General features: G+C 49.2%; 1 protein-coding gene across 1 annotated transcript; it reads left to right on the forward strand.

Annotated features, from left to right (window-relative positions):
- The first annotated feature begins 488 nt into the window (after positions 1-488).
- On the forward strand, positions 489-23,320 carry VCP (valosin containing protein). The gene is made up of 17 exons (XM_065662442.1): positions 489-581; positions 5,984-6,095; positions 6,480-6,652; positions 9,731-9,873; positions 10,844-10,974; positions 12,639-12,770; positions 13,137-13,239; positions 14,982-15,115; positions 15,361-15,496; positions 16,520-16,632; positions 17,286-17,450; positions 17,560-17,682; positions 18,747-18,959; positions 20,173-20,481; positions 21,431-21,586; positions 21,831-21,985; positions 22,858-23,320. The coding sequence occupies exons 1-17, from the start codon at positions 565-567 to the stop codon at positions 22,961-22,963; spliced, it is 2,421 nt and encodes an 806-aa protein (XP_065518514.1). The 5' UTR covers positions 489-564; the 3' UTR covers positions 22,964-23,320.
- The last annotated feature ends 3,297 nt before the right edge of the window (positions 23,321-26,617 follow it).

A 26,617-nucleotide genomic window follows, 5' to 3' on the forward strand; every position in this document is an offset into this window, starting at 1 on the left:
GCTCGGCCGCCCCCAGCGCCCTCCTCCCGCTCCTTCTGATTGGCTGCTCCTCTGCCGCCCGCCTCCCTTTCTTCGGCCGCTAGCGAGACGCGGCCCATCCCCGACAGCCGCGGGGGCGGGGCTTTGCCCCGTTCCGGATTTTCCCATTGGTGGATTTTTCCCATTGGCTGCCGGCCCGTGTTGCCAGGTAGAATGGACAGAGCGGGCGCGGCGCTGCGATTGGCTGGCGGGTGTGACGATAGGGGAGGGAAACTGAGAGGGGCGGGGTGCGAGAGGGAGAGCGCCCTTTCCTTTTTTCCCCCTCGGCCTCGCCCCTTCGGTCCCTCCCATTGGCTGAGGCGCTGGCCGGGCGGGATTTCCGATTGGTCCGCGCACACTGTTGCTAGGCAGACGAGGCGGCGCGGGGCGGCGCTCCCCCTTCCGATGAGTCGGCGCTGAGCTTCAGTCATCGCCGACAGGCCGGAGCCGCCGCCGCCGCCCGCCCGCCCGCCCGCCCGCCCGCCGCCACCCGTCCTGACGAGCCGCCGCCGCCCGCCTCCCCTCGCCCCTTCCCCTCCCAGCACCATGGCCTCGGGATCCGAGTAAGTGCTGGGTGCCCGCCCGCCCGCCGGCCGCGGGCTGGGTCCCGCAGCCGCGGCGATGGGCCCGGCCCGGCCCGGCCCGGCCTAGCCCGCGTTACCTCGGCTGTGAGCGGCGCGGCCCGGGCCCGCTCCGTCCCGCGGCCGCGCTGTGTCATGCAGGCCCCGGGCAGGCGGAGGCGGCGCGGGGAGGGGGATGGGCCGCTCCCGACTGGGCCTCCCCGGGAAGTGTCGAGTCATGGGGCTGGGGTGGGGGCGAGGCGAGGCCTGGCCTCCCGCTGGGCCCGGGCCGTGCTCCCTCCGCGGGGCCGCCGGCCTGCTGTGCCCCGGCAGGGCCCGGGCCGTCCCGCCAGCGCTAGGCCTTAGCCAGGGAGGGCTTTGTCTTCATGGCCCGGAGCGGCTGTCGGGGCAGCGAGGAGGGGAAAGGCATGTCCCGGCCTCCACCCCGCAGCGGCCCTCGGGCCGGGGCTAACGAGTGACTTGGCATGAACAGAGGCAGACATGTTGTGGCCGCTGTGGCAGCTGAGGCAATCGGCTATATTTTCATCTCCGGTGTCTTGCCTCACTCTGTTTTCAGTTCCAGGCTGAGGATCATCTTTCGTGCTCCTCAAAAACCGCTTGAGTAACAGTGGTCTCTTGGATCCCAGCCCATGTGCGTGAGCCACTTCACTGCCCCGTGAGAGGAGTGGAAATAAGAGCCTAAAGATGAATTTCCCAAATCCAGGAACACTTGGAAGTGACTTTTTGGCCTTGCCAGAGGCACTTTTGCTCTCTTTAGTGTCCCTTGTTTATGTTCTCCTTTTCATTTGCAACTCCTGAAATTTAGACCTGCTTCATCCTGCTGAGTCCCAGCAAGATGTGCGAAGAATTCAGTGTCTTTGGTAAAACTTGTGATGGAAGTGACGGACTCAGGGGTGTATTTTGCAGTGAGGAAGGTGAACAGTGTCATTAAAAATGAATTCCTACTCGAGCAAGCTTCTGACTACACAGGAGCCAACAGAAAATTCCCCAACTGGAAACCAGTTACTTTTAATTGCCATTTTTTGGGTCAGTGCTGCTGGCAGCCATCTTGCTGTACTGAGGCCCGACATGGCGAGTAGCATTGCAAGAGCTAAGAGAGTGTGGTTTCCAAAGGGATTCTTGTTTTCATGTGCCTGCCTGCCTGAAACAGTGTTTGAGAACTTGGCATCTCAAGCAGGGGTATGAACTCTGCACTTGGTTGTCATGTGTTGTTCCAGTAAGCAGCTGCAATCATAGATACCTCACTTGTTTGCTTCCATAGATAAAATGTTTCATGTGTATTTTGAGGGGGTTTAATTTGTACCTGGGGAAAAGCAGATCTGCCAGTAAAATGGATGTTCAGGGGCATGAGAAGCCTCAGACTGGTTTTATCTCGGAAGCAAGTTGATGAGGACATTGATAAAAATGCACACCAGCATGCAGAAGGCATGACTCTTTTCACTTTCATTACTGTAGCTGGAATCACTTTGAGTCAGTGACTTTTTGCTATATTTTTAGGACAGACTTGCAGGAGCAACTTGTTTCCTCAGTTTAAGTGGAGCTTTGGAGGTTGGTAGTTGTTTTGAGAAGAATCACTAACCGATAATTAGTTTCTGCTCTTGCTCTTCATGCCACCTACCATAATTCGTAGCTGCTGGGCATTAGCACATGCTCAGCAAGGGGAGCTGTGACTTAGATAAAAGCTATGAATTGATATTAAGTTGTAACAAGTTCCCTCACCCTTTTCCTTTGTCAAATGGTGGGACTGTTGTGACTGCTCTGAGAGAGAAAAGGGGACTGAGGATGTGAATGGGCAGCCCATCAAGTTGGCTTCAGTTTTATTGATGGCTTATTTTTCATATGCAAGTTTGGCCATTAGCTGTGCCATTATGGCACAGGGGCAAGCTTGATACAGGCTTTGAATTTCCTTTTAATTCCAAAGAGCTCTAAAACTATGTTTTGTGTTTGGTTTATCTCTTTGTTGAGTCAATGAAAGAAAGGAGCAAGAGTGAAAGTGTGTGAGGGAGCTGACCAAAGGGGTGAGTAAGGGAGATGATCTAGAGGATTTACACCACTCTCTCTGACAGGAAGCTCATGAGGAGCTGTAAAAACTACCTAGGTTAGCTGTCTGTCCTGCCCCTTGATGACATTTACCAGCACACATAGGAAAGTTGGCAGGAGAGAGCCCCAGCCTATGCCTTGGGCTGTCTGGCTTGGTGTTCCAGTTCATCCTCTCCTTTCCTGATGGTGGGTGTCAGGGATTCTCTCAGCATGGTCGAGATGCACAGGTATGTTTTGCTCTGTCATTTCAGTTACACACTGGAATATGTAACTGTTTGTGAAGGTACAAGGAACCCCCGGGAGAGATGCAATAAGGGCAAATAGTGCTAATAGAAATACTGTAAATTGCTCCTGGAACATAGGCAGCGTTTGTCTCTCAAAGTCTGTTGGAGAAGTAGCATCACTCTGCTGTGTAGCTGACATGAAATGTCATAACACCTCCGTTTCTTTGTCTGCAGAACCCTCGGGTCAGAAAACTGAAGCTGACCTTGCACATGTAGATGCCTACATCTGAGACCTGTGTTCCATTTTTAATGTGTCCAAGCTTTTCGATTGCTCTAAGTGCAGTGATGTGCTGACAGCATTGATCCAGCCCTTGCTTCTTACTTAGGAAACTGTAGATTAAGTTCTTCAGTACTAAAACTTTTCTTCTCCCATTTAGCAGAACCATGTGGACCTCTTGCTGTGAGCTTCAGCAGTGCTTCATGTCTGGAAGTGTCTGATCTTTCCAGATTCATACAGCTTTTTTTTTACGGACAGTTTTGGTCTAAAAACTTCCACTTGCTGCCCAGTTCTTCCATTTATGTTTATCTGTCCCATACTGTTTTTCAGACTGCCTGGCAGTGACTGCATCCCTTGGGACAGACACTCAGTTTCAATGACAATTTATATAGCCAGACTCTGGCAGTGGTTTTCTTATCGACAGGCCTTTGTATCCACATCTTGTGTGCAGAGGGGTGTGAGTTACATGCACACTTTCAACAGGCTAAACAGGGTTATTGTTTCTTTCTGGCGTCGCTTAGGTAAAGTTCTAAAATCTTTGTGCTAAATTAATTTCCAGTGGCCAGGAACTAATGCTGAGGCAAGGTGCTTACTAGTAGCTTGTTTGGTTTAAGCACTGTTTTAACCACAAGATCTTCTCTTGGCTTGGCACTGTATTGGTTCAGTTTTCTTACTGTTCACTCAGTTTTCCTGGAAATCCCAGACTTTTTAGGACTCTACCAAGACCACATGGTAGGTTGAAGATGAAATTCATGAGCTCCTTCCAGGGTGTATCCAGCAGCCTGTTTTGTGTCTTCCTGGGTTTGGAGAATGGATCTGTAACATCTTACATTGAAGGGGATGGATGTTGATGGCTTAACTCTTGCGCCCTTTCAATGAAAAGAGGAAAAAGGTGACTTCCCCAGTGCTGGCAGTCCATGAAAGACATGTTCTGCAACTGCTCCTTTTGTTGACTTAAAATAACATTTTCTGTCATTTGCAGTGTATTTCCCGTGCTACCAGGGCTTATGTGAAGCTTGAAAACTTCCTGGAAGCAAGCTGTCTGCCTTCCAAGGCTTGCTTGGTGGTGTTCCCCCTTTTACGTGTTAGAGAAAGGACCCAATAGCATATAGCCAGTCCTGGAAAAACCTCTGCCCTGAGGAGTGGGGGGACCTGGGGTAACATTAGGGGGTATGTATGTCATCCCTCTGTGATAGACTTCTAAAAATGCAGTGAGTGTACCAAGTGACACACTGATGCCATGATCTGTCTTCTGCAACTTACAGTCAAGGTTTGATTTCTTCTGTTTATTTTGTCCTTAATAGTGAAATCATAGAGCAATAGAATGGTTAGGGTTGGAAAGGACCTTAAGGTCATCCAGTTCCAACCCCCCTGCCATGGGCAGGGATATCTCACAATAAACCATGCCACCCAAAACTCCATCCAACCTGGCCTTGAATCCTGTTGGGGATGGAGAATTCACCACTTCCTTGGGCAGCCCACAGCCTCACAGTAAAGAACTTCCTTATATCTAAACTTGCCCTGTTTAAGTTTGAACCCGTTACCCCTTGTCCTCTCACTACAGTCCCTAATGAAGAGTCCCTCCCCAGCATCCCTATAGGCCCCCTTGAGATACTGGAAGGCTGCTATGAGGTCTCCACGCAGCCTTCTCTTCTCCAGGCTGAACAGCCCCAACTTCCTCAGCCTGTCTTCATAGGGGAGGTGCTCCAGTCCCCTGATCATCCTCGTGGCCTCCTCTGGACTTGTTCCAACAGTTCCATGTCCTTTTTGTGTTGAGGACAACAGAACTGAACACAATGCTCCAAGTGAGGTGTCACAAGAGCAGAGTAGAGGGTCAGGATCACCTCCTTCGACCTGCTGGTCACGCTCCTTTTGACGCAGCCAAAGTGTCAACAGCATTGTCCACAAAGCTTCCTACTCCTTGCTGGTTCGTTCTTCTTGCTCAGGACAAAGCCAGACTTCATTTTTTTTTGTCAGAATCAAACCAAACTCTGCCAAGTTTTCTGGTCTGACCATAGGCACTGACACATCTGGAATACTTGGAGAAAGCAGCCAGGCATGCACGAAGGGAAGTTACTGCAGTCCACCACTGTTGTGGCTGGCTGAAGTGCAGATTCCAAGGGAATCAGTTGGTTCAAATTCATATTTATTTCATAGAGGCAATGATTTGCTGTATTAGATTTTGAAGGAAAATAATTTTCCTTTCTTCCATTTCCTTGCTGTTTGATTTGCTCTGTTTTGTTAAGGGGGATCTGTTGTATTTCTTGCAGCATACTGGGCTGGAGCTTGCAGTGACTTCTGTGAATGTATCATGGAAAGGTGTTTATCTTCTGTAAAATAAAGAAGCCCCCATTTTGAATGTTTCCACTGGCTTGCTAGGTTTAACTAATAAGCCTTGACAGGGTAAACTCTTACAACTCTTCCTGTTAGGGGAGCTGCAGCATTGTCCTTTAATTCCCCTATTTATCTGGGATTTGACACCAAATAGACTTGAACTTTTGTCTCGGTAGCAGTGGTTACATGTGATTTCAGATGAGCCTGACTAATTCTTTTAAGCAAAACATCTTGCAGTCAGCAACATCTCACTGACCACTTCTGTTCAGAGATAGTTTCGTAGCTATTTCCATTTGAGGCTACTGAAGTAGTTACATTACTGACAGAAAATACTGTGCTTTGAACTCCTTCAGCAGGTGCCTGGGAGAATGGTCTCCTTTGTCTAAAAGTGCAGTTTACAAAGGTCAAGGTAGCAAAGAAGCCTGTGGAAATAGATGTGAAAACAGGCAGAGGGTGGAAAGTGGACAGCATTTATCACTCAGACTCATAACTTCTGTTTCCTTTACCAGTTCTAAAGCAGATGACTTATCGACCGCAATTCTGAAGCAGAAGAACAGGCCCAATCGGTTAATTGTTGATGAAGCCATCAATGAAGACAACAGTGTTGTGTCACTGTCCCAGGTGCGTCATCTGTAAAAGCAAAGCATTTAATCTGGTAATTTGCAAGTTGTTGCTGTGTATTGGCTTGAAAGGTAACTTTGCAACGTGAGCCTGAGTATTTGTATCAGCAGCTGCAGCTGTGGCAGGTATGGTGTGGGGGTTGTCTTGTTTCCTAATGCTCTTCCATATTAAAAGTATATTTTGATCTCAGACAGTGAGATTCAGTAGAACTTGCTTCCATAGTCTGGCTTCAGGATTGACTCTTGATCACCTGAGTGGGAGTATTCCTTGTGGACTTAGTATATTATTCCCAAGATGTTATTCTCCAAACTCAAGTAACTGTCATTCAAATGCTTGAATTCTTGTTTTGTCAAAAGCTTGTGGTAATTCTGTCACTATTTACAGGCAAAAATGGACGAATTGCAGCTGTTCAGAGGAGATACTGTTCTGCTAAAAGGAAAGAAGAGGAGAGAAGCAGTCTGCATTGTTCTGTCAGATGACACCTGCTCAGATGAGAAGATTCGTATGAACAGGGTTGTTCGCAACAACCTGAGAGTGCGCTTGGGTGATGTGATCAGGTAAGGATTTGCTTGCTAATCGTTGCCTGTCCTGGGTTGCCTAAATGATCAGTGTGGTGGTTCTGAACTGACTGAGTCGGAAATAGAGCCAGGGTCTGCTGGAAGTTCTCTTACATCTTCCAGATGAGATCACAGAAATGTTTGAGAGATCATAGAGCGATAGAATGGTTAGGGTTGGAAAGGACCTTAAGACCGTCCAGTTGCAACCCCCTGCTATGGGCAGGGACACTTCACACTGAACCATGTCACCCAACACTGTCCAGCCTGGGCTTGAACACCGCCAGGGAGGGAGCATTCACCACTTCCTTGGGCAACCCATTCCAGTGCCTCAACAGCCTCACAGTAAAGAACTTCTTCCTTATATCTAAACTTGCCCTGTTTAAGTTTGAACCCATTAGCCCTTGTACTATTGCCACAGTCCCTAATGAAGTGTCCCTCCCCAGCATCCTTAGAGGCCCCCTTGAGATACTGGAAGGCTGCTATGAGGTCTCCACGCAGCCTTCTCTTCTCCAGGCTGAACAGCCCCAATTTCCTCAGCCTGTCTTCATATGGGAGGTGCTTCAGTCCCCTGATCATCCTCGTGGCCTCCTCTGGACTTGTTCCAACAGTTCCATGTCCTTTTTATGTTGAGGACGCCAGAACTACACACAATGCTCCAGGTGAGGTCTCACAAGAACAGAGTAGAGGGGCAGGATCACCTCCTTCGACCTGCTGGTCACGCTCCTTTTGATGCAGCCCAGGATACAGTTGGTTTCTGGGCTGTGAGCGCACTCTGAAGCTGGTTCGTCATTGACCAACACCCCTAAGTCCTTCTCCGCAGGGCTGCTCTGAATCTCTTCTCTGCCCAACCTGTAGCTGTGCCTGTGATTGCTCCAACCCAGGTGTAGGACCTTGCACTTGTCGTGGTTGAACTTCATAAGGTTGGCATCTGCCCACCTCACAAGCGTGTCAAGGTCCCTCTGGATGGCATCCCTTCCCTCCAGTGTAGCAACTGAACCACACAGCTTGGTGTCATCGGCAAACTCGCTGAGGGCGCACTCAATCCCACTTTCCATGTCAGCGATGAAGATGTTGAACAAGACCGGTCCCAACACCGATCCCTGAGGGACACCACTCATTACTGGTGTCCAGCCAGACATTGAGCCATTGACCACAACTGTTTGCGTGCAGCTATCCAGCCAGTTCTGTATCCACCGAGTGGTCCATCCATCAAATTGATGTCTCTCTAATTTAGAGACAAGGATGTTGTATGGGGCAGTTTAGAATGCTTTGCAGAAGTCCTGGTAGACAACGTCAACTGCTCTGCTCCTGTCCATCAGTTCCATAGCCACATCATAGGCAGACACCAAATTGGATCAAGTATCGCTCTTTAATTTTTAGTGTTTCTGCTGTATGCATATTCAGATTAATGTTATTAAATTATTCTGAAGATTCTTGAAGTCTTTTCAGGACCTTCACAAGCCCAGGTCCTGTTACTAAGCTGAGTGGTTCATTTATCCCACTGCTGTTACATCCCAAATTCACATTGTCAGATGAACTTGCAAATGTTTATTGTCTAACTTTTTCATGTCCACAGTGTTAACTGTGGAAGGCATTAAGCAACATTGTAGTTTATTTTGTAGTATCTATGGCAAACAGAAGTTAAAATGCTTGCTAGAAATGAGTGACAAAAGCATGAACCAGTGAAATAGCCAGGTTAAAAATCCTTGAAGGATGTTTTTATTCCAGTTTTCCATGAAAAATGTTTGTATTCCAATTCCATGGGAATGTCTCATGTGTTCTGGGAGAATTGAAGCCTGGTTTCTGACAGTATCATTTCTGAGGCAATCTCTGGAATAACCTTTAAATGCAAGATGTGTTTCATGTAAACTTTGTAGAGGAAAAAAATGAGGCTGTTCCACCCATCCCTCTACCACTAGAAAAAGCAAGTTTTAAGCACCACTGTAGCTGGAATAGAGCAGTGCTTTGTGCCAGTCTGGATTTAAAATGAAGGTGAATCTTTACTTAACCTCGTGTGAGGTAACTGTTGGGGTAACTTGTGACAGTTCAGCCTGTGTTCTCCCCTCCTCTGCTGGGACTGCATCTGTGTACTTCTCAGCCTCCCAAATCTGTTACCAATTGTCTTAAATTCATTGCGGGGGTGGGAAAATTTTAACACTTCTTGACCTCAGAGTTTTTCTTGCTGATCTCTAACTGCTTTATTGTGTTGGTTTCTGTGGTTTGTCTTTTACCAAAATCCAGACTAATGCGCTAATAACTTCCTGCTTATGGTCTGTCTTTGCCTTTACCCTTCTGCTGTGTCCTCTTTGTAAAGCATGTGGTAGAAGAATCCAGTAAGAGTCTTTAACAAGACTCACGTATGAAGAGATGCATTCTCAGCTGAAGTTCCGCATAGCCTCTTACTAGCTGGCAAAGCCAGTTTGAGCTCTCTGCCAGAGCCTGATACTCTGTTGTCTTAGGCTGTAAAGTAATAACTGCAGTGTTTATTTAAGAAGGAGGAAGGGGCCTTCAGACTTTAAGCTAAATGTCAGCCTCTGTAAAATGTGACTGATAGACACCTGGCTGCCCCTGGCTGGTACTGCAGGAGCCGTTGCTCGGAATCAGAGTTGTTGGCCAGAGGGACTCTGCTGTCTATCGGAAATTGGAGAGAGGCAGGAGGAAAGAACTGCTTCCGGCTCCCTTTTCCCTTGCAGCCGGTTCAGGAGTAGCTCGTTGTTGAAAAAAAAGTTAGCTTGCAAGTTTTTTAGGGTGCATTAGTAACTTGTGAATGTGCCATGGAGATAACGATGAGTGCTACAGAAGAGCAGAAGGGTCAGAAGAAAGTATGAAACTCCCCAGTGGTCTTGGTTAAGGCTAAGAGGAGTGAAGAAAAGTATGTGTTATGAAGGCTGGCTCTTGATTGGTACGGTTTTTGCATAGTTAGCATTGAAATGTTTTGATGCAGGTGGGAAGTCTCATCAGGGCTTTGGAGGGTTCTTTCTGGTTTTTGTATTGGCCTGGGAAGGGGCATCACTGATATTTCCAGACTCGAGTTAAGTCCAGCATGATGTGGCTAACTGGAGTTTCCTTCTGTTGCAGCATCCAGCCTTGCCCAGATGTGAAATACGGCAAACGTATCCATGTGCTGCCAATTGATGACACGGTGGAAGGGATCACGGGGAACCTGTTTGAAGTCTATCTCAAGCCGTACTTCCTGGAAGCGTACAGACCCATCAGGAAAGGTAATAGTGCCTGTTACTGACGTCCTGGTGGTGGTGAGTGTGAGCTGGTCTTGAGACTGAATAAAAAGATTTTCTAGAAGCTCATACAGATCTCTGTGAAGCGTTAGACTGACGTCTGTAGAGTGAGATTTTGCTGGTGCTGATTTAATTTTCCTAGTCTTCAGAAGAAATGGTGATTGCTGCTGCTGTGTGGCTGAGTAACTTGATAGTTCTGTGGGTGGTTTGTGCTACATGAGATTGGAGAACATGAGAAAAGGCTCAGGTAGAACTCGGGAGAAAATCTCATTAAACTAAGTGGCTACCACGTGATGGAACTGGAGAGTTCCTGCCATAGAATTGGGGATTTGTTTGGATGTACCAGTTGGCACCCTGATTAAATTCATTTCTTCAGAGTAATTTAATCATTAATTGGGAGACCATGTAGAAATCCAAATACACTTTTCGAGCTGTGCTAGCAGCACTTCTGCTGGTACAAAAGGTCCTAATACGCTGTTGCACAAGTTGAAGTTAATCCAGTTTCTATACCCCAGCTTAGCGAGGAGTAATAATGCAGTATTGTATATCATTCTGCTTTTGGAGATAACCAGCTGTAACTAGTAAAAACTAATTACCCAACTTCAAAATGTTGGGTTTTTTTATGAATTTAGGATTCTTTGCCTGTTTCAGAAATACTAAATTGAAACTGATTGAAAAAGAAATGTGATTCCTTGCCTTTGTACTGCATATTTAGGCAGCATTCTATTCTATTGTTTGCTCGTTTTGTTTGTTACTGGAGGAAATTTGAGAACTTTAACTGTTGTGGATCTAAACTGTACCTGGATCATCACAGTACATGCAGCTCTCGAGTTCAAAATGCCAGCAGCCTATGCCTGTAATGCCCTTCCCTGTCCTCTGGCACTGCTGGTAGTACAAGGGTGGACTTTTTGCAGGTACCTGTTGCAGCAGGCTATTGAAGTATGGGATTTTACAGGTGACATCTTCCTGGTACGTGGAGGAATGCGTGCAGTGGAGTTCAAAGTGGTGGAGACAGATCCAAGTCCGTACTGCATAGTGGCTCCAGACACAGTGATCCATTGTGAAGGAGAGCCCATCAAACGAGAGGTGAGCAGAATCCTGCCATGCAGTTCTCCTGCTGAATCCCCTCTGTCGAATCTGTGACAGTGCTTGAGAGCAGCAGTGTTTGCGGTTCCTGTTTTGGCATATTGTTATTGAATACATTAGAAACTCTGGTTTCAAGAGATGTGCTGCTGCTGAAGGTAGTTAGAGAAATGTATTTTCAGTGTCCTCCTTCATAATGCTGAGATAGCATCACTGTGTAGGTTTGCTGAAGAGATGCCATACTTTGACAGCAGCTGGTTTTGCATCTGCTTCCAGATATCTCATGCTGGAGTTGAGTCTTTGAATTCCAGAGTTCCCTTGATGCATAGCAGGGAGAGCTTACAATGCTACTAAATTTCATGTGAAAAGAAAGCCATTAGTGCTTTTTCAGTGATAAATTTGAAATCCCCACATGATTGACTTTAAGGGTCTGGGATTTAATACTTTTTAAAGTGCCTAGTCTTGACTATACCAAGCTTGAGACAGCCTGAGTATCTTGTCTGTCAGGTCTTAGCCACCTTGTTGTTGCATAGTAGAAGATCTCAGAGAAATGAGCTAAGGTGGTTGTATACTTCAGAAAAGTGTCTTTTTACCACCTGCACATCAGGGTGAGGGCTGGTTTGTAGTTAGCTGCCTTATGAAAAAATTGACCTCTGTGTGACACTTGGAGCTTGCATCTGGACACCCCCATGAGTCGAATTTGAGTTCTTCATGACACAGCAGAGACACTTAGAAGAAAGTTCAGCCAAGGCCACCAAAGTGATGAGGAATTGGAGGCCAGAATGAATGAGGAGAGGCTGGGAGAGTGGGATGATGCAGCCTGGAGAAGGGAAGACAAAGGGATAACTGCCTGATGGGAAAAGTAGATGACCAGGCTGTTGTGAGAATTGTGCCCAGGCAGTGGGTCAAGAGAAATTCCCAGTAGATAACAGGAAAAAGGTTTCCCCAGCCCTGGAGCAGGGCCCAGGATGGGCATGAATCTCCAAACCTGGGGACCTTTGTTGTTAGAGAAAGCAGGACGCTGAGTGACCTGTCTGAGGTAGTAGTTCCCATTTGTATGTCTTGGACTGAGCCTCTCTGGGATTCCAGGCTGTCTTATTTTATTATTTTTAGAGTGGCCTGCTGTTACAGATATATGGGGCCAGCAGAGATCTGGACAGCCAAATGAGTGGGTGCTGTAGAGCTATACTGGAAGAGTTGGTTACAGTTGATCTTATCCGAATGTCTGGATCTTAACATTCTCTGTTAATTTGAGTCAATCCTAAATGACAACACTACATCTGAGAACTGTATGGCGGCTTGAGTGTGTCAGGTAGTTAGAGGTATCACGGCTCAAGGAATATGTGTATTTTATACTGAGCTTCATGGTCTTTACTAGTGACAACAGAGGATCACAGTGCTTGTTTTGTGCTGGAGTCTGTAAGGAACCTGGCAGTAGAGTCTGTCATTCAAGGTACATGCAGGCAGTTCCCTCTGTATGTCTGGGAAGGCAGAGCTAAAGTACAATTATAGAAAACGCCAGGAAGACTTGAAAGTCTTTCTGGATCTCAAGGATTTCAAGACAGCACAGAAACGCCTACAAGCAAAAACCCAGATTCCTGGCTTCTGTGGTCTGGGAGGGGTTGTTGAACTATTGTTTTCACTCAGATATACTTCCTTCCTGATAGGATGAAGAGGAGTCACTGAATGAAGTGGGCTATGATGACATTGGTGGCTGCCGGAAGCAGCTGGCTCAAATCAAAGAGATGGTGGAGCTTCCCCTCCGACACCCTGCGCTCTTCAAGGCCATAGGGGTGAAGGTATGTTCCTCTTGATGTCAGAGGCTTGTGAGGCATTGTGTGGAAATAAGTAATTGGTGAGGGCTTTATTTTTTTTAAATGCTAGTGTCAGAAAATTATTTCCTTGCATGTTCTGGACACATGTACTGGCAGCTTGTAAAGTGGAGTGATGCTTTGAATCAGTGCTGTCAGTTACTGGCAAGATTTTTGTTTGTGTGTCACGCAAAGTAGAAAGGGTGTTGATGAGCAATGCTGGGATGGCAGCTGTTGCATGAGTTTGCATCACAATTTTGGACTGGCTTTATCAAATGCTTACAATTACACTGTGAAGCTACTTACACATTGAGGTGCTAGCTCACCACTGAAGTCCTTTGCCTTTGTCCTCAGCCTCCACGTGGGATCCTGCTGTATGGTCCTCCTGGCACTGGTAAAACGCTGATTGCCCGAGCTGTGGCCAATGAAACGGGAGCTTTCTTCTTCCTGATCAACGGTAAGTTTTGTGGCTGATTTGGCCCCAGATCTGCTGTGTGCTCATTCATCTATCTTGTGGTAATGAATGGTGTCAGTAGGGCTCATAGAGCCATGTTGTCTCTCTGACATCCTTCCTTACCTCTTCCAAGCATGTGGAAACATCTGTAGTGGCACTTCCCTTATGCTCGATTGTGTTGTGTCTAAGTGTTTGGAACTTAGCTTTGGACTTGGAGTGAGTCTGTCTGGGTGTTCATTTGTGTTGATGAGGACAGAGCTGGGAGTGAAGCGCGGAGGTTATTCTGAGTGTATGGGGTGCAGGACACTTAGATCTGTTGCTGCCACCACATTCCATTCAGAAAAGAAGCTGGTCTGCTGTGGATTACTTTTATCTCAAGTAAAGCACAAGATCTGTTTTGTTTCATGTATCATTAATTGGGGGGAGCTTCCCTGGAAGCTGTAATGAGTACCTTAGGACTTAGCTACAAATGACAGAACCTTCTGTCAATAGCTCTCACCCAAACCAGTTGGGATGGTTGCTGATTATGTCTGGTAAGGACTGAATTCCTCACTACTTTTACAGTCAGAGCTGGAATAAGTGAACATTTTTACTTAAGGTGTACTGCTCTTCTTTTCTGATTTCAGTCACACAGACCCATGAAGGTGATAGCAAAGGAATGTGTAGCACAGAATGGAAGTAGGGAAGTGCCTTCCTTTGTATCTTGAGACAGCAGATGTAAATGGTCTGGTTTTACCCATATGTCGCCCTTGTCATATACTTGCTGAAGTGCGGAAGCTGTCACTGAATGCTAATGAGCCAGCCGTTTCTTTAGACACTTGTACTCCTGTTGCATAATAAAATAGCATTGTTGGAGTTAGTGGTGGGTTCTGTCTGCTGGTCCCAAGCCTGGAGCTGTTGTAGACAGAGCTGATACAAGCTGATGAGTTACCTTTAATGGTACTTTTAGTACTGGTGGCTCTGCCAGGCTTCAGTCAGCTATCAGCTTTGCACTGCTGAGGGTCAGGTTTCTTTCTCTTGGGTCTTCTAGAAACATACTTTCATTACACTCTCATCAGCATGGTGGAAAAATCTGGAAAAACAGAATGAATCTGTAAGCCTGCGCTATTGCTCAGCAGTTGTAGATCTCAGGGGAATACGTCCTTCCTGGGGGGTTGATGTGCTTACACGTTCTTAGGGTTTTATTTTTTATTTATCCTTTGAGAGGAGATAGGGTTTATTGTTTGGGGGTTTGTGGGTTTTTTTTTTGGTTGGTTGGTTTTGTTGGGGGTTTTTTTATATCATTTATAGGATCTTACAGAGGTAAATACATGTCTGTGTGATATAAGCTAAAGGCAGCTTCAATATCTTAGAGCATTTTCCTTCCCTACCGTGACAGTTTATCACCATATAATTTGATTGCTTCTCTTGCAAGCTAGGACTGGCATTAACAGTGTGCGGTGGCTCACTGCAGAGAAGCTCACCAAGTGTGAAAATAGGGTAAGGAAAGAGGCAGTTAAAGGTAGCTCATTGACTAGTGCTGCATTCTGTTAGAGTAAACTGAAAGCATCAGAATAATTATAGAAGGTAATTCTGCACGCTGTTTTTGCCTGTTCGGCTGCAAATTTAGTGAACTCTGTTGATAGTATTTGCTTTGGCTTGAAATATAGATTGTCCCATGTGAAAGTTGTACTAAGAAAGACTGAGATATGTGTCTTGGGGCTCGCTGCCTTTCTTTTGGGTGCCACAGTGGTGCTGTTTTTCAGGTCCTGAGATCATGAGCAAGCTGGCTGGTGAGTCTGAGAGCAACCTGAGAAAAGCCTTTGAAGAAGCAGAGAAGAATGCTCCTGCTATCATCTTCATTGATGAACTGGATGCCATTGCTCCTAAGAGAGAGAAGGTAAAGAAAACCTGAAGGAGGTAAAGTAGTACCTCTGTTTTGGTAGCAGCTGTCATGAATCCCTGCGTTTGACTGTAGGGTAAAGCAGTATGTAACTAAACACCTGATTTCAGTTGGACATGAGAAGAATCGGGTATACTTCTGTAACAGCTCATGGCTGTCATATCTGTCCACTCTGGTGCCATACTAGCTCCTGTGCTGTCTTTTACAGCTTTTGGTCTAAGCACTGCTTTCTCTCTCCATAGACCCATGGAGAGGTGGAGCGTCGCATAGTGTCTCAGCTGTTAACTCTTATGGATGGACTGAAGCAGAGAGCACATGTGATTGTCATGGCAGCTACCAACAGACCGAACAGCATCGACCCAGCACTCAGGCGATTTGGTAACCACAGCTGCAGTGTCTTTCCTGTATATCATACACTTTGTTACAGTCTGTGCTTCAAGGGCTTTGGAAGGATTAAGCAGAAATTAATGCTAAACATCTTCCATATGTTACATAAACTATTGACTTGTCTCCAGCTGCTTGCTTGAAATCCAGTTCTAGGCTCCCAGCCTTTGGTATCATTTTTCATGCCATATTAGGGTAGAAATCTGTAGGAAAAAACCCACTTTGAAGAGAAAAAGTATGTTAGCCTCTATTTTCAGTGAACCTGTTTGAGGACATACTGAAGGAGTAAATGCTTAAGGGGATGTTCATGCCTTCGGATGCAGAAGGTTCTGAATTGTCTGATTTGCTTACTGATAAGAAGTCTGTTTCTGAGGTCCAAGTTTTCAGAACTTTGCATTGTGAATTAATGTCTGGTGTCAGAGCAGTTGGTAAGGTCTGTAATAGCAAACAAGTGAAGTGTGCGGGGGGAAGCAGCCTCTTAAACGTGTAGTGAGCCATTTGAATGCATAGCTATGGCTAGAGGAAAATGATAATGGAGGTATCTGAGTTAATATTGCAGTAATACCTGGGTTTCCCAGCTCTCCGCACACTGGGACTACTTGTACTTTTATGAAAGCTCTGAAAAATTTAATTTCTCCTGTATTTTTGTGATGAGGACACAAAGGTAGTAATAAACACAAATGTGTCATGGTACATTGGTTGGTGGTGGCGTATTTTCCTAAAAATGAAGCTTAGAAAAATTTACTAAACCAGCAATCCTCAGTGTTATATAATCTTAAACTCTAGTTGATAAGTAGTCTCGCTTTCCCTACATGTCCGAAGCCTTTCCTCCTTCTCCAGTCTAACTCTGCTGTCTACTGTGCTGACAGATGCTGCGGAGAAACCCAAAAGTCTGGCATTTTCTGAAATTGTATGTTTGTGGCTTGCCATCATGTTGTTCAGTCAGAGGAAGGCAGCAGCTGCAGCTCCTCTGGTTTGCAGAATCAGCAGCTCAACATCATGTTTTGTATTCCCCAGGTCGTTTTGACAGAGAGGTAGATATTGGTATCCCAGATGCCACTGGGCGCCTGGAGATCCTGCAGATCCACACGAAAAATATGAAGCTGGCTGATGATGTGGATCTGGAGCAGGTGAGTAGTGAGCTATTGGCAAAGCTTGTCTCTGCAGACAGATGTTCCCGATGCTCTCTTTTATAGTTGAACAGTTGTTAAGGTTTGATCACACAACTGGAGTTGCTCACTTAAGACAGCATGACACTCTGTGAGTGTGTGATCTCTGGGCTTCCTTCTAACCAGTTTACCAGTGACCAGAAATCATCACTCACTATTGTGGCTAAGTGAAACAAATGTGTGTCAGTTCATTGTGGACATGCCTTGCCACTGTCCTCCTGGGTTTTTTTGCTGACACATTCTCTTTTAAAGTAAAACAAGCCTAAAACAGCTCACACAGAGCTGGGTGAGCATTGTGGTGGCATTGGATACCTCATGTAAACTGGATGGTTCCTGTCATCCCTGTTCTGAATGAAGAACTGCAGTCCTCTGGGTTGTCTTTCTGCAAGCCACCTGAATTGCAGTTGCAGCTTTGATCTCAAGTAGGAGGTGGAACGGGAGTGTCTTTGCCTGTTCCATATGTGGTAGCACTTGTCTTGAATCTGCAGCAAAGTACTGATGTTGCTGTCCTACAGAGCTTTGTTGCACTTCCCAGTGGGTGACCAGAGTATGCATTGCCCTTGCAGTGCACTTGCTTGTATTCCTGTGAGTCATAGTCAGTGCTCTGCTTTCAGGTGGCAAACGAGACCCATGGCCATGTTGGTGCTGACTTGGCTGCTCTTTGCTCAGAAGCTGCTCTTCAGGCTATCAGAAAGAAGATGGATCTCATAGACCTTGAAGATGAAACAATCGATGCTGAAGTGATGAACTCTCTGGCTGTGACCATGGATGACTTCAGGGTAATGCAGGAGTGCCCTTTTCTTTGGGGTGCAGTGTCTTAATTGCTTATCTGAAGCAAGTGAATGTAAACTATTAGCATTCATATAATGCTGTTTCTTCTAACAACAGTGGGCTCTGAGCCAGAGCAATCCTTCAGCTCTTCGGGAGACTGTGGTGGAGGTGCCACAAGTTACCTGGGAAGATATTGGTGGTCTAGAAGATGTAAAGAGAGAACTCCAGGAGCTTGTACAGGTAAGGGTTTCCAGCAGATTTTTGCTTAGCGTTCTTGAAAGATAACTAGAATAACAAGATCTAGTTCTTCAGATTCCCATTTGGGCTCTGAACAGGGTAAATGCGGAGGTTTTTATGGTATTTGGACTAAAAATATCATGCTGTCCATCTTGGTGAACTTGGAGAGGAAGACGCTGGGAAACAGCGTCAGGCTTTCCTTATCTGAGTCTCCTATTTGGGTGTGTGTTGTGTTACATGTAGAAACAGCAGCAGTTCTGCTTCTCTTAAGTGGAGACCAGCAGTGCAACCACTGCTGAGAATCCTTTCAAGGGCTGGCTTTATATGCCAGAAAATGGATGAAGATTCTTATACAGAGAGCCTGTGAAGGGCTTCTCATCGGCATTACCACAGGTACAGGTGAGAAGTAATTGTGAAGCCTTCTATGAAGGGAAAGACTGGGACAGAAAGTCATGAATGATCTGTGGAAACTCCTGGGGGCTATATTGGGGTGGTATGGGTTTGATAAGTGCCTGCTTTCAGTTGGCACTGTCGGAACATCCTGTCTGTGAATAAAAGAATCTTAATTTTCAGCCTAATTTTCTGATGTTGAAATTGTCACCTGCCTCTGACCTCGTTGCTGAGGATAAATGCTCACATAAAACACCTTGCCTGTCTCTGGAGAGCAGAGTGAATAGGTTAGATAATGAGATGTTCCCTTTTACTTCTGCGGGGCAAAGTGAAGTTGGGATTAAGTTGGAAAACTACCAGAACTGGTATTTAGTTCCTAAGAGGTGAATAGGTTGTTTAAGGCAGCTTTCTAATTTAGCTGTGGTGCTTTTCAAACCAGCTTCAGTTTAAAAACTCTAGCAGACAGGATCTTGTATTTAACCCACCAGAAATCTCAGGTAGTATTTCTGGTAGGAGGAGAAACAAAACTGACCTACAGAAAGGTGTCCCTGTCCATGTCAGAGGCATTGGACTAGATGACATGTGAAAGTCCCTCCCCACCAAAACCATTCTGTGGTTCTAAAATACAGGCCTGTTCTGCTTCATGAGAAGTTTTTGTTTGTTTTGATCTCCTTCAGTATCCTGTGGAGCATCCAGACAAGTTCCTCAAATTTGGCATGACCCCATCGAAAGGGGTTCTGTTCTACGGGCCACCGGGTTGTGGTAAGACACTGCTGGCCAAAGCCATTGCCAATGAGTGCCAGGCAAACTTCATCTCCATCAAGGGGCCGGAATTGCTCACCATGTGGTTTGGTGAGTCTGAAGCCAACGTGCGTGAGATCTTTGACAAGGTGAGTGCTGCTTCTGCTCCCTGTGCTGTGTCTGTGCTCAGGTACCCCCAGAACTTTGTTACGTCTGTTGCAGTGGCCTGGTGGTTGTTTGTGTCTTTTATGTTTTCCCCACTTGCACTGAGAGCAGGAGCTGCTTTCCTGCTGTTAAGGGATTAATCCTCTTCAGCACCATAGCTATTTACACTTGTTCTCTGGTTGCGGTTTGCATCTGTTGTTACAGGACAATAGATGCTCCAGTGCCCTAGCAGTGAGCCCAGTGTTAGGATGGCACAGGATACCCTCCACATCCCTGGGAATTCACCTTAACACCTCATTAGTTGTCACCACCTAAAGATTTGCAAAATATCCTGTGAGTTCTTGTCCTGCGGTATACATGGCTTAGGAAGGAGCTCACTCCTGCCCAGTGCCCTGTAAATAGTCACCTGCTGTCCCAGAAGATACCAGCATGGAATATCTTGGGAATCTTCGCTCTTGTAGCAAGGGAAGGTGCTGCCAGGACAAAGTAGAACTGAGAGTGAGAGAGAAAGCTTTAGGGGACTTCAGAGGCTATCTAGTCCAGCTGTTTGTCCAGAGCAGGGAGATAACTTGGGAATTTGATCGGATTGCTCAGGGCCCCATGTTCTGAGCATGTGCTAAGGGTGGAGAATCCCTGATGTCTCTGGGCCTGCATGCTAGTGTTTGAGCTGTCTGTGTGAAGAATTTCCTTACTTCTAGCTGGAATTTTCTTTGCAGCAGTGTTTGCTGGTGGGCTTTCATCTTTTCACTGCACACCTTGAAAAATCTGTTTTCCCTATAACTGCCCATGAGGTAGCTGAAGACAATGATTGGGTTTCCCCCTTCCATTGGATATAACTCACTACCGATACTTGAGTGCCTGAATAGCCAATTGGCATCCCCAGGTCTTGCGGGGACAGTTTGGTCCAGGCAGATTGGCTCCAGCTTTCCCTCTGGGTATCAGAGTTATCACACTTCTGCCCGGCTGACCACATGCCCAGCTGTGGGGAAATTCAGCTTGTGTTTCAGGAGAGTCTGACTGAGGGTTTGTGTGGCAGGAGACTGTTCTAGAGCAGCTCCCCCAAGCTCTTCTTGCTGCAGCAGTGCTCTCATATTCCTCTTAGATACTTAAGTGGTAGGGTAGGCATAGTCTGAAGTCATTGTGCTCCTTGCTGGGTGTTACTAACATGGACTAATTGTTCTATTTTGCTTTTTGCAGGCCCGCCAAGCAGCACCTTGTGTGCTCTTCTTTGATGAGCTGGACTCCATCGCAAAGGCTCGAGGTGGGAACATTGGCGATGGTGGCGGTGCCGCAGACCGTGTCATCAACCAGATCCTCACAGAGATGGATGGCATGTCCACCAAGAAGAACGTCTTCATCATCGGTGCCACCAACCGGCCGGACATCATTGACCCAGCTATCCTGCGCCCCGGCCGTCTGGATCAGCTCATCTACATCCCCTTGCCTGATGAGAAGTCCCGGGTGGCTATTCTTAAAGCCAACCTGAGGAAATCACCAGTTGCTAAGGTAGGACCTGCACCTTGACCATGTCTGGCTTGGGTTTGCTATGTGCTGCCCATGTCTCTCACAAGCTGGGGGCAGAGCAGAAGGGTGGGGGCCACTCCAATTGGTACTTGGTACAACTGGAAAACTCCAGTTCCTTAAGGATGGAAATGAAGAGGTAGAGGGAGGCTTGAGTTCTGAAGCGTCCGTGTGTACGCACAGCAGGTCTTTGTCACAAAGTGGAGTTCTGCCCACAGTGCAGGAATAGGAAGGCCTGTACAGCAAGACAGAAAAGATTCCTGCAGTCTGAAAGAAAAGTAAATGTAGAACATTTACTGGGGATGAGAAATGGAAATTGGAGAGGAACTGCAGCAGTTAATTATTGCTGAACTCAATCATAGACGAGAGCTGTGTCCCTTGCCTGGGGCAGAGGCAATAATGTAGCTGCTAGTTAATCGTAGAAAAGCAAACGTCCAGTGAGAACTCAGGCTTTTTTATGTGAAGCTTGCCTTTCTAGGTTCCGTTGAGAAGAAAAGCTTCAAAGGAGATTGCTGTACTACCCCTTCAGTTGAGGGGAAGGAGGAGGAGGTCCCTTCATAGAATAGTTAGGGTTGGAAAGGACCTCAAGATCATCTAGTTCCAACCCCTGCCGTGGGCACGGGTGCCTCACACCGTTGTCTTGGTCTGTCTGTGCTCTGCTTTGATTTCCAGTCCAACAGTGTTCGTTTGACTCCTAATTCTGAGACCTAATAGCCTGAATCCACAAGTGCAGAGGCATTTACGGAGGCATTGTGAATTCTTGATGGGTGGGTGCCTGCCTTTGTGTGCAGTTAACTGCTCCCCAAAACAAGAAACTGAGCAGCTGATCTTTCCAGAATTGCCCTGAGTTAAGGCAGCACCTTGATACCGTGGGACCTGAAGACACCTCTCTATCTGTAAGGTGCTAAGGGGGGGCATCCTGTTTTTTCTCCAGGATGTCGACTTGGATTTCCTTGCTAAGATGACGAACGGCTTTTCGGGAGCTGATCTGACAGAGATTTGCCAGCGTGCCTGCAAACTGGCCATCCGCGAGTCCATCGAGAGCGAGATCAGGCGGGAACGCGAGAGGCAGACCAACCCCTCCGCCATGGTGAGTGGGGCCCTGAGCTGTCCCTGCTCACCTGGGCAAGGTGTGAGGGGTTCCTTCCTCATGCTTGTGCGCAGAGGGCGGACCTGCAGCACCTTGTTCTTGTCTCGTGGGAGGTTGAGGCTCTCCTGGGCTGCTTCATGGTCAATGTTCATGGTCAGAGGCCCTCTCCAGCCCCCGCCCTGGTGGGTGTTGTGGCCTCCTGGCCCAGAGGGAAGCTGTCCATGGACCCTCTGTCCTGCTGCAGGAAGTGGAGGAGGACGACCCGGTTCCCGAGATCCGCCGGGATCACTTTGAGGAAGCCATGCGCTTCGCCCGCCGCTCAGTCAGTGACAACGACATCAGGAAATACGAGATGTTTGCACAGACTCTACAGCAGAGCCGTGGCTTTGGCAGCTTCAGGTAACCACTGGGGAGAGCCCCAGAGCAGAGCTGTGAGGCAGCTTGCTGCTGGATTCTGGGCAACAAACCTCTCTTCTACTGCGCTTCCCCATTCTCCCCAGCATGCACAGCAGACAGCGCACCGTAGCTGTGCTGCAGGTCCGCTGCAGCTGCTCTGTTAGTGCTCCTGAAGCTCATTAACCTGTTTTGATAGAATCCTAGAATGGTTTGGGTTGGAAGGGACCTTAAAGCTCACCCAGCTCCAACCCCTGCCACGGGCAGGGACACCTTCCACTAGAGCAGGTTGCTCCAAGCCCCTGTGTCCAACCTGGCCTTGAACACTGCCAGGGATGGGGCAGCCACAGCTTCTCTGGGCACCCCCTGCCAGTGCCTCAACACCCTCACAGGGACAAACTTCTCCCTAATACCTCATCTCAATCTCCCCTCTATCAGGTTAAACCCATTCCCCTTGTCCTGTTCCTACCTGCCTTTGTCAAAAGCCCCTCTCCAGATTTCTTACAGGCTCCTTTAGGTATTGGAAGACTGTGATTAGCAGAGGTGCTCCGGCCCTCTGATCATCTTCATGGCCTCCTTTGAACTCACTCAACCATGTCCGTATCCCACTTGTGTTGGGGGCCTCAGAGCTGAATGCAAGATTCCAGGTGGACTCTCACATGGGTGGAGCAGAGGGGCAGAATCACCTCCCTTGAACATAAGCAACCACCAGCTGCTCTGTGAGCCTTTTGTATGACCTGCCCTAAGGCTCCATCCCATTTCCATTTGGGGATCTCCCACTTGACAGGGGGTGTTGGCGTGAAGGGAGGGATGGTGCTGAGCTGTGAGGAGGCTTCTGAACAGCATCTCTTCTCTCTCCTTTGCACTGGTGCACACAGGTTCCCATCTGGTAACCAGGGTGGTGCTGGTCCCAGCCAAGGCACAGGAGGCGGCAGCGGGAGCAACGTGTACAGTGAAGACAATGACGATGATCTCTATGGTTAACTCGCTGTCCTCGGTGGACCAAACTCCAAATCAGGCCACGCTGTACAGGATAAAAATCCAATGTTCAATGGACTCTTGGCTTCTTCATTCCTCAGTCAGAACAGTGTAGCTGCACGTCAGACTTTGTACAGAGGATGTTTTCTGCAGACACAGATCCAAACCGTTGTTCAGTCGGGAGGCAGACAGTGCATTAACAAGGAGGGGAACTGACTTAATTTCTGAGAAATTTCTGTTCTAGTTTATGTGGCAGAATCAGCAGCTTTAGCAAAGGGTACAACGCTAGCCTGTATTAAAAAAAAACACAAAAAAAGTACCATAAAAATAATAAAAAAATAATAAAACTCCCACAAAACTCCACCCAGGCCCCAGCCCTTCCTTTGTGTGGTGCTGGGGCTGTCTGCAAACCCACCCCTGTCTCTGTGCTGTGGTGGAGCCCATCTGTGTCTGCACCCGCTCCCTGCTGCCCCCGGGGTTGCTCTTCCTTTTGACACCCATTAGCTCACATTAGCAGAAGGAATCGCTTTGGAAACAGCATCTGTGCTCTGGCTGCAAGCACCGAGTACGAGAGCCTGGCAGCAGGTACCTGGTGTGTCCTCTGTGCTGGTCGAGAGCAGTCGGAGCTGCTGCTTTGGCTCCTCTGCAGCAGAGGGTCCAGCAAGTCCTGTCTTGTCCTCCCTGGCTGAGGGCAGCACAAGGGGCACTGGGGCTCTCATAGGATCATAGAATCGGCCAAGAGAAGAGCTTAAAGATCCAACCATTCCCCAGCACTGCCAAGGCCACCACTAATCCATGGCACTGAGGGCCCCATCTGCACTGTTTGTGAGCACTTCCAGGGATGCTGATTCCACCCCTGCTGTGGGCAGCCTGTTCCAATGCCTGAGCATCCTCTGGGGAAAGAATTGTTCCTGATGTCCCATCTAAACCTCCCCTGACGCAGCTTGAGGCCATTTCCACTTATCCTGTCCCTTGTTTCTAGGGAGAAGAGACCAGCCCCACCTCACTCCATTCCCTTTCAGGCAGTTGTAGGGAGCAATAAGGTCCCCCTGAGCCTTCTCCAGACCAAACCCCCCAGGTCCCTCAGCCGTTCCCCATCACACTTGTGCTCTAGGCCCTGCACCAGCTCCATTGCCCTTCTCTGGCCCCATTCCCAACCCCTCAATGTCTCTCCTATAGTGAGGGGCCCAGAGCTGAGCACAGGATTCGAAGTGCGACCTCACCAGTGCCCAGTGCTGGGGGATGATCACTGCCATGGCTCCAGGATGCCATTGGCCTTGTTGGCTGCCTGGCCACAAGCTGCTCGTGCGGCACCCGCTGTGGTTAGTGGAGAGCTTCAGCCCGTCCCCTGCCTCCCCTTGGGTTTCTGGGGCCAGCCGGTCCCGTGTTGTGCTCCAAACTCAGGAGCTGGGCTCTGCCCATGGCTCTCCCGTTCCGCTTCCACCTCAGTGCGTTGCTCCGTGGCTCACGTCCCTTCTCTGAACTGGAACCTGCCACTGCCATTGCTTGTGTTCCATGGGAGACAACTGGCTCCGTGCACCGGAGCAGGGCGGGGAGGCTGCATCCGGCCCAGCCCTCAGCCTCCTTGGGGCAGTGTCTATGGGATGCACAGAGCAGCCGCACGCTCTTGGCTTTTAGGGGTGCGCAGGACCCGAGGGTGTCTGCGAAGGGATAAACGCAGCTGGGGGGGCAGATGGTGACTCCAAGCCTTGGGGCTGAGCCAGGAGGGACAGGGCCCAGGCAGCAGAAGCTGCTGGCCCGAAGCCGGTCACATCTCGGAGGGCTCCATCGCACCAGCTCCGTTTAAGGGCAGAGCAGTGTCCGGATGGGGCTGCCCACGAGAGGGGCCTTGCGCGTAGCGGTGGGGCGAAAAGAGCTGGAATTGGGAGCGCCGTGTTTAAATAGCACCTCTGCGCTGGGGCAGAGGCTGCGCAGCCCCCGGGGGGGGAGCTCTGTCCTACTTCGGAGCCCTGCTGTCCTCACGCCATCTCTGCCTGCGAAGACGCTGCTGCTCGCTCCGGGGGACTCCAGCCATGGGCTATGGGGCAGCAGGAATGGGAATGGGGAGGGGGGGTGCTGGTGCCACCCTGCCCTGCGCCAGCCCGTGTGGGGCTGATCGCAAACCTGCACCTCAGGGCTGCTCCCACCAGATGCTGCCGCTGCTCCATCGGTGCAGCTCCAGGAGATGCAGCTCCGGCAAGGGGAAGCTGCTGCTCTGCGCCCTGCGAGAGCTCCTCGGGGCTCCCCAGAGCCTTCCTCACCCCTTGCAGTGCGTGGCTTCTTGTCCGTGCCGTTGGGACCGCCATCAGCAGGACAGCAGGATCCATCCCATCGCCTGTCTGCTGCGGAGGTCGGGACAAGCCGGACACGGGGTGCTCTGTGGTTCCATCCGGGGTGCGTGTCCCGGCTCCCCCAGCCCTGCTGCCTCCCCTGGTTGCAGGCGCTGCTGAAATCCAGCAGAAGGGCTGCAAACGCTCGTCTGTCTTCCCTGACACCCGTAGGACACGGTGGGGACAGCTCTGGGGGCGCCTGCCCCTGCCTTGGAGCAGTGGGGTGCGGGTGTCCCCAGAGCCTGGAGCTCGGCCATGAGCCCCAGGAGAGCAACTGCCACCAGGGGCCACCCCCAGCAGAGCCCCTGGTAGCTGCAGGGGCAGGATCCTTCCGTGCGCCCTCCTCTCCTGCCCAGTGCCGTGCTGAGGGGACTGGGGAGCCCCCGGAGGCACTGGGGACAAAGGAAGGGGCTCTTGGCTGGATGGGGGTCAGGGTGCGGGGCTCAGAGGGTCCTGCAGCACCCCAAACCCTCCTGGCTCCTGCTAGCACGGGGCGGGCGGTGGCCAGGCTGCTCTGGAGCAGGCAGGATGCTCTATGGACCCCCCCCTTGGCTATCCCTGTCACAAAGGCATCCCTTCTCCGTGGATCCAGCTTCCGTGGATCCCTATCGACACCCCCCGCCCCACGGGCATCCCATCCCCACGTGTGCTCCTGCTCCACGGCTTTCCCCTCCCCTCGTCCCTCCCGTGCGCCCTGAGCATCCCTGCCGGCCCCCGCCGCTGCTCAGAGCCCTCTGCTGCGGGCGCTGCGGGGCCAGGTTTTGCTGGGGCGGCTTCAGAGCCCCGAGCTCTCACCCGGGAGCGGGCAGCGATCCAGGGCCCACCCCCGGGGTACCGCTCCCGTCCCCTGCCCGTGCGCTGCTCCCGACCGGAGCCCAGGGACGAACGCGTCCCGGGGCGAGCAGCACGCTCCCACCCGCAGCTTCTGCCTCCCGCACGTGGGGAGAGCCCCATTCACCAGCCCCAGCCGCAGCCCCCACTGCCCGCATCAGCCCGGAGCGGACACCGAGCCCCTGCTCCCGACCCCAGCCACGGGTGGTCCCTGGCGCCGGTGTTTGTGATGGCACCAGCACAGGGCGCCCAGAGAAGCTGTGGCTGCCCCATCCCTGGCAGTGCTCAAGGCCAGGCTGGACACAGGGGCTTGGAGCAACCTGCTCTAGTGGAAGGTGTCCCTGCCCGTGGCAGGGGTTGGAACTGGGTGAGCTTTAAGGTCCCTTCCAACCCAAACCATTCCGTGATCCTACAATCCACACACGCAAAGGAAGTGTATTTTTTAAAATACTTTATTTCTCTTTTTCTCTCAATACTGACATTACAAAAAAAAAAAAAA

Source organism: Lathamus discolor, chromosome Z (assembly GCF_037157495.1).
Source record: "Lathamus discolor isolate bLatDis1 chromosome Z, bLatDis1.hap1, whole genome shotgun sequence".
In the NCBI taxonomy this organism is placed as follows: domain Eukaryota; kingdom Metazoa; phylum Chordata; class Aves; order Psittaciformes; family Psittacidae; genus Lathamus; species Lathamus discolor.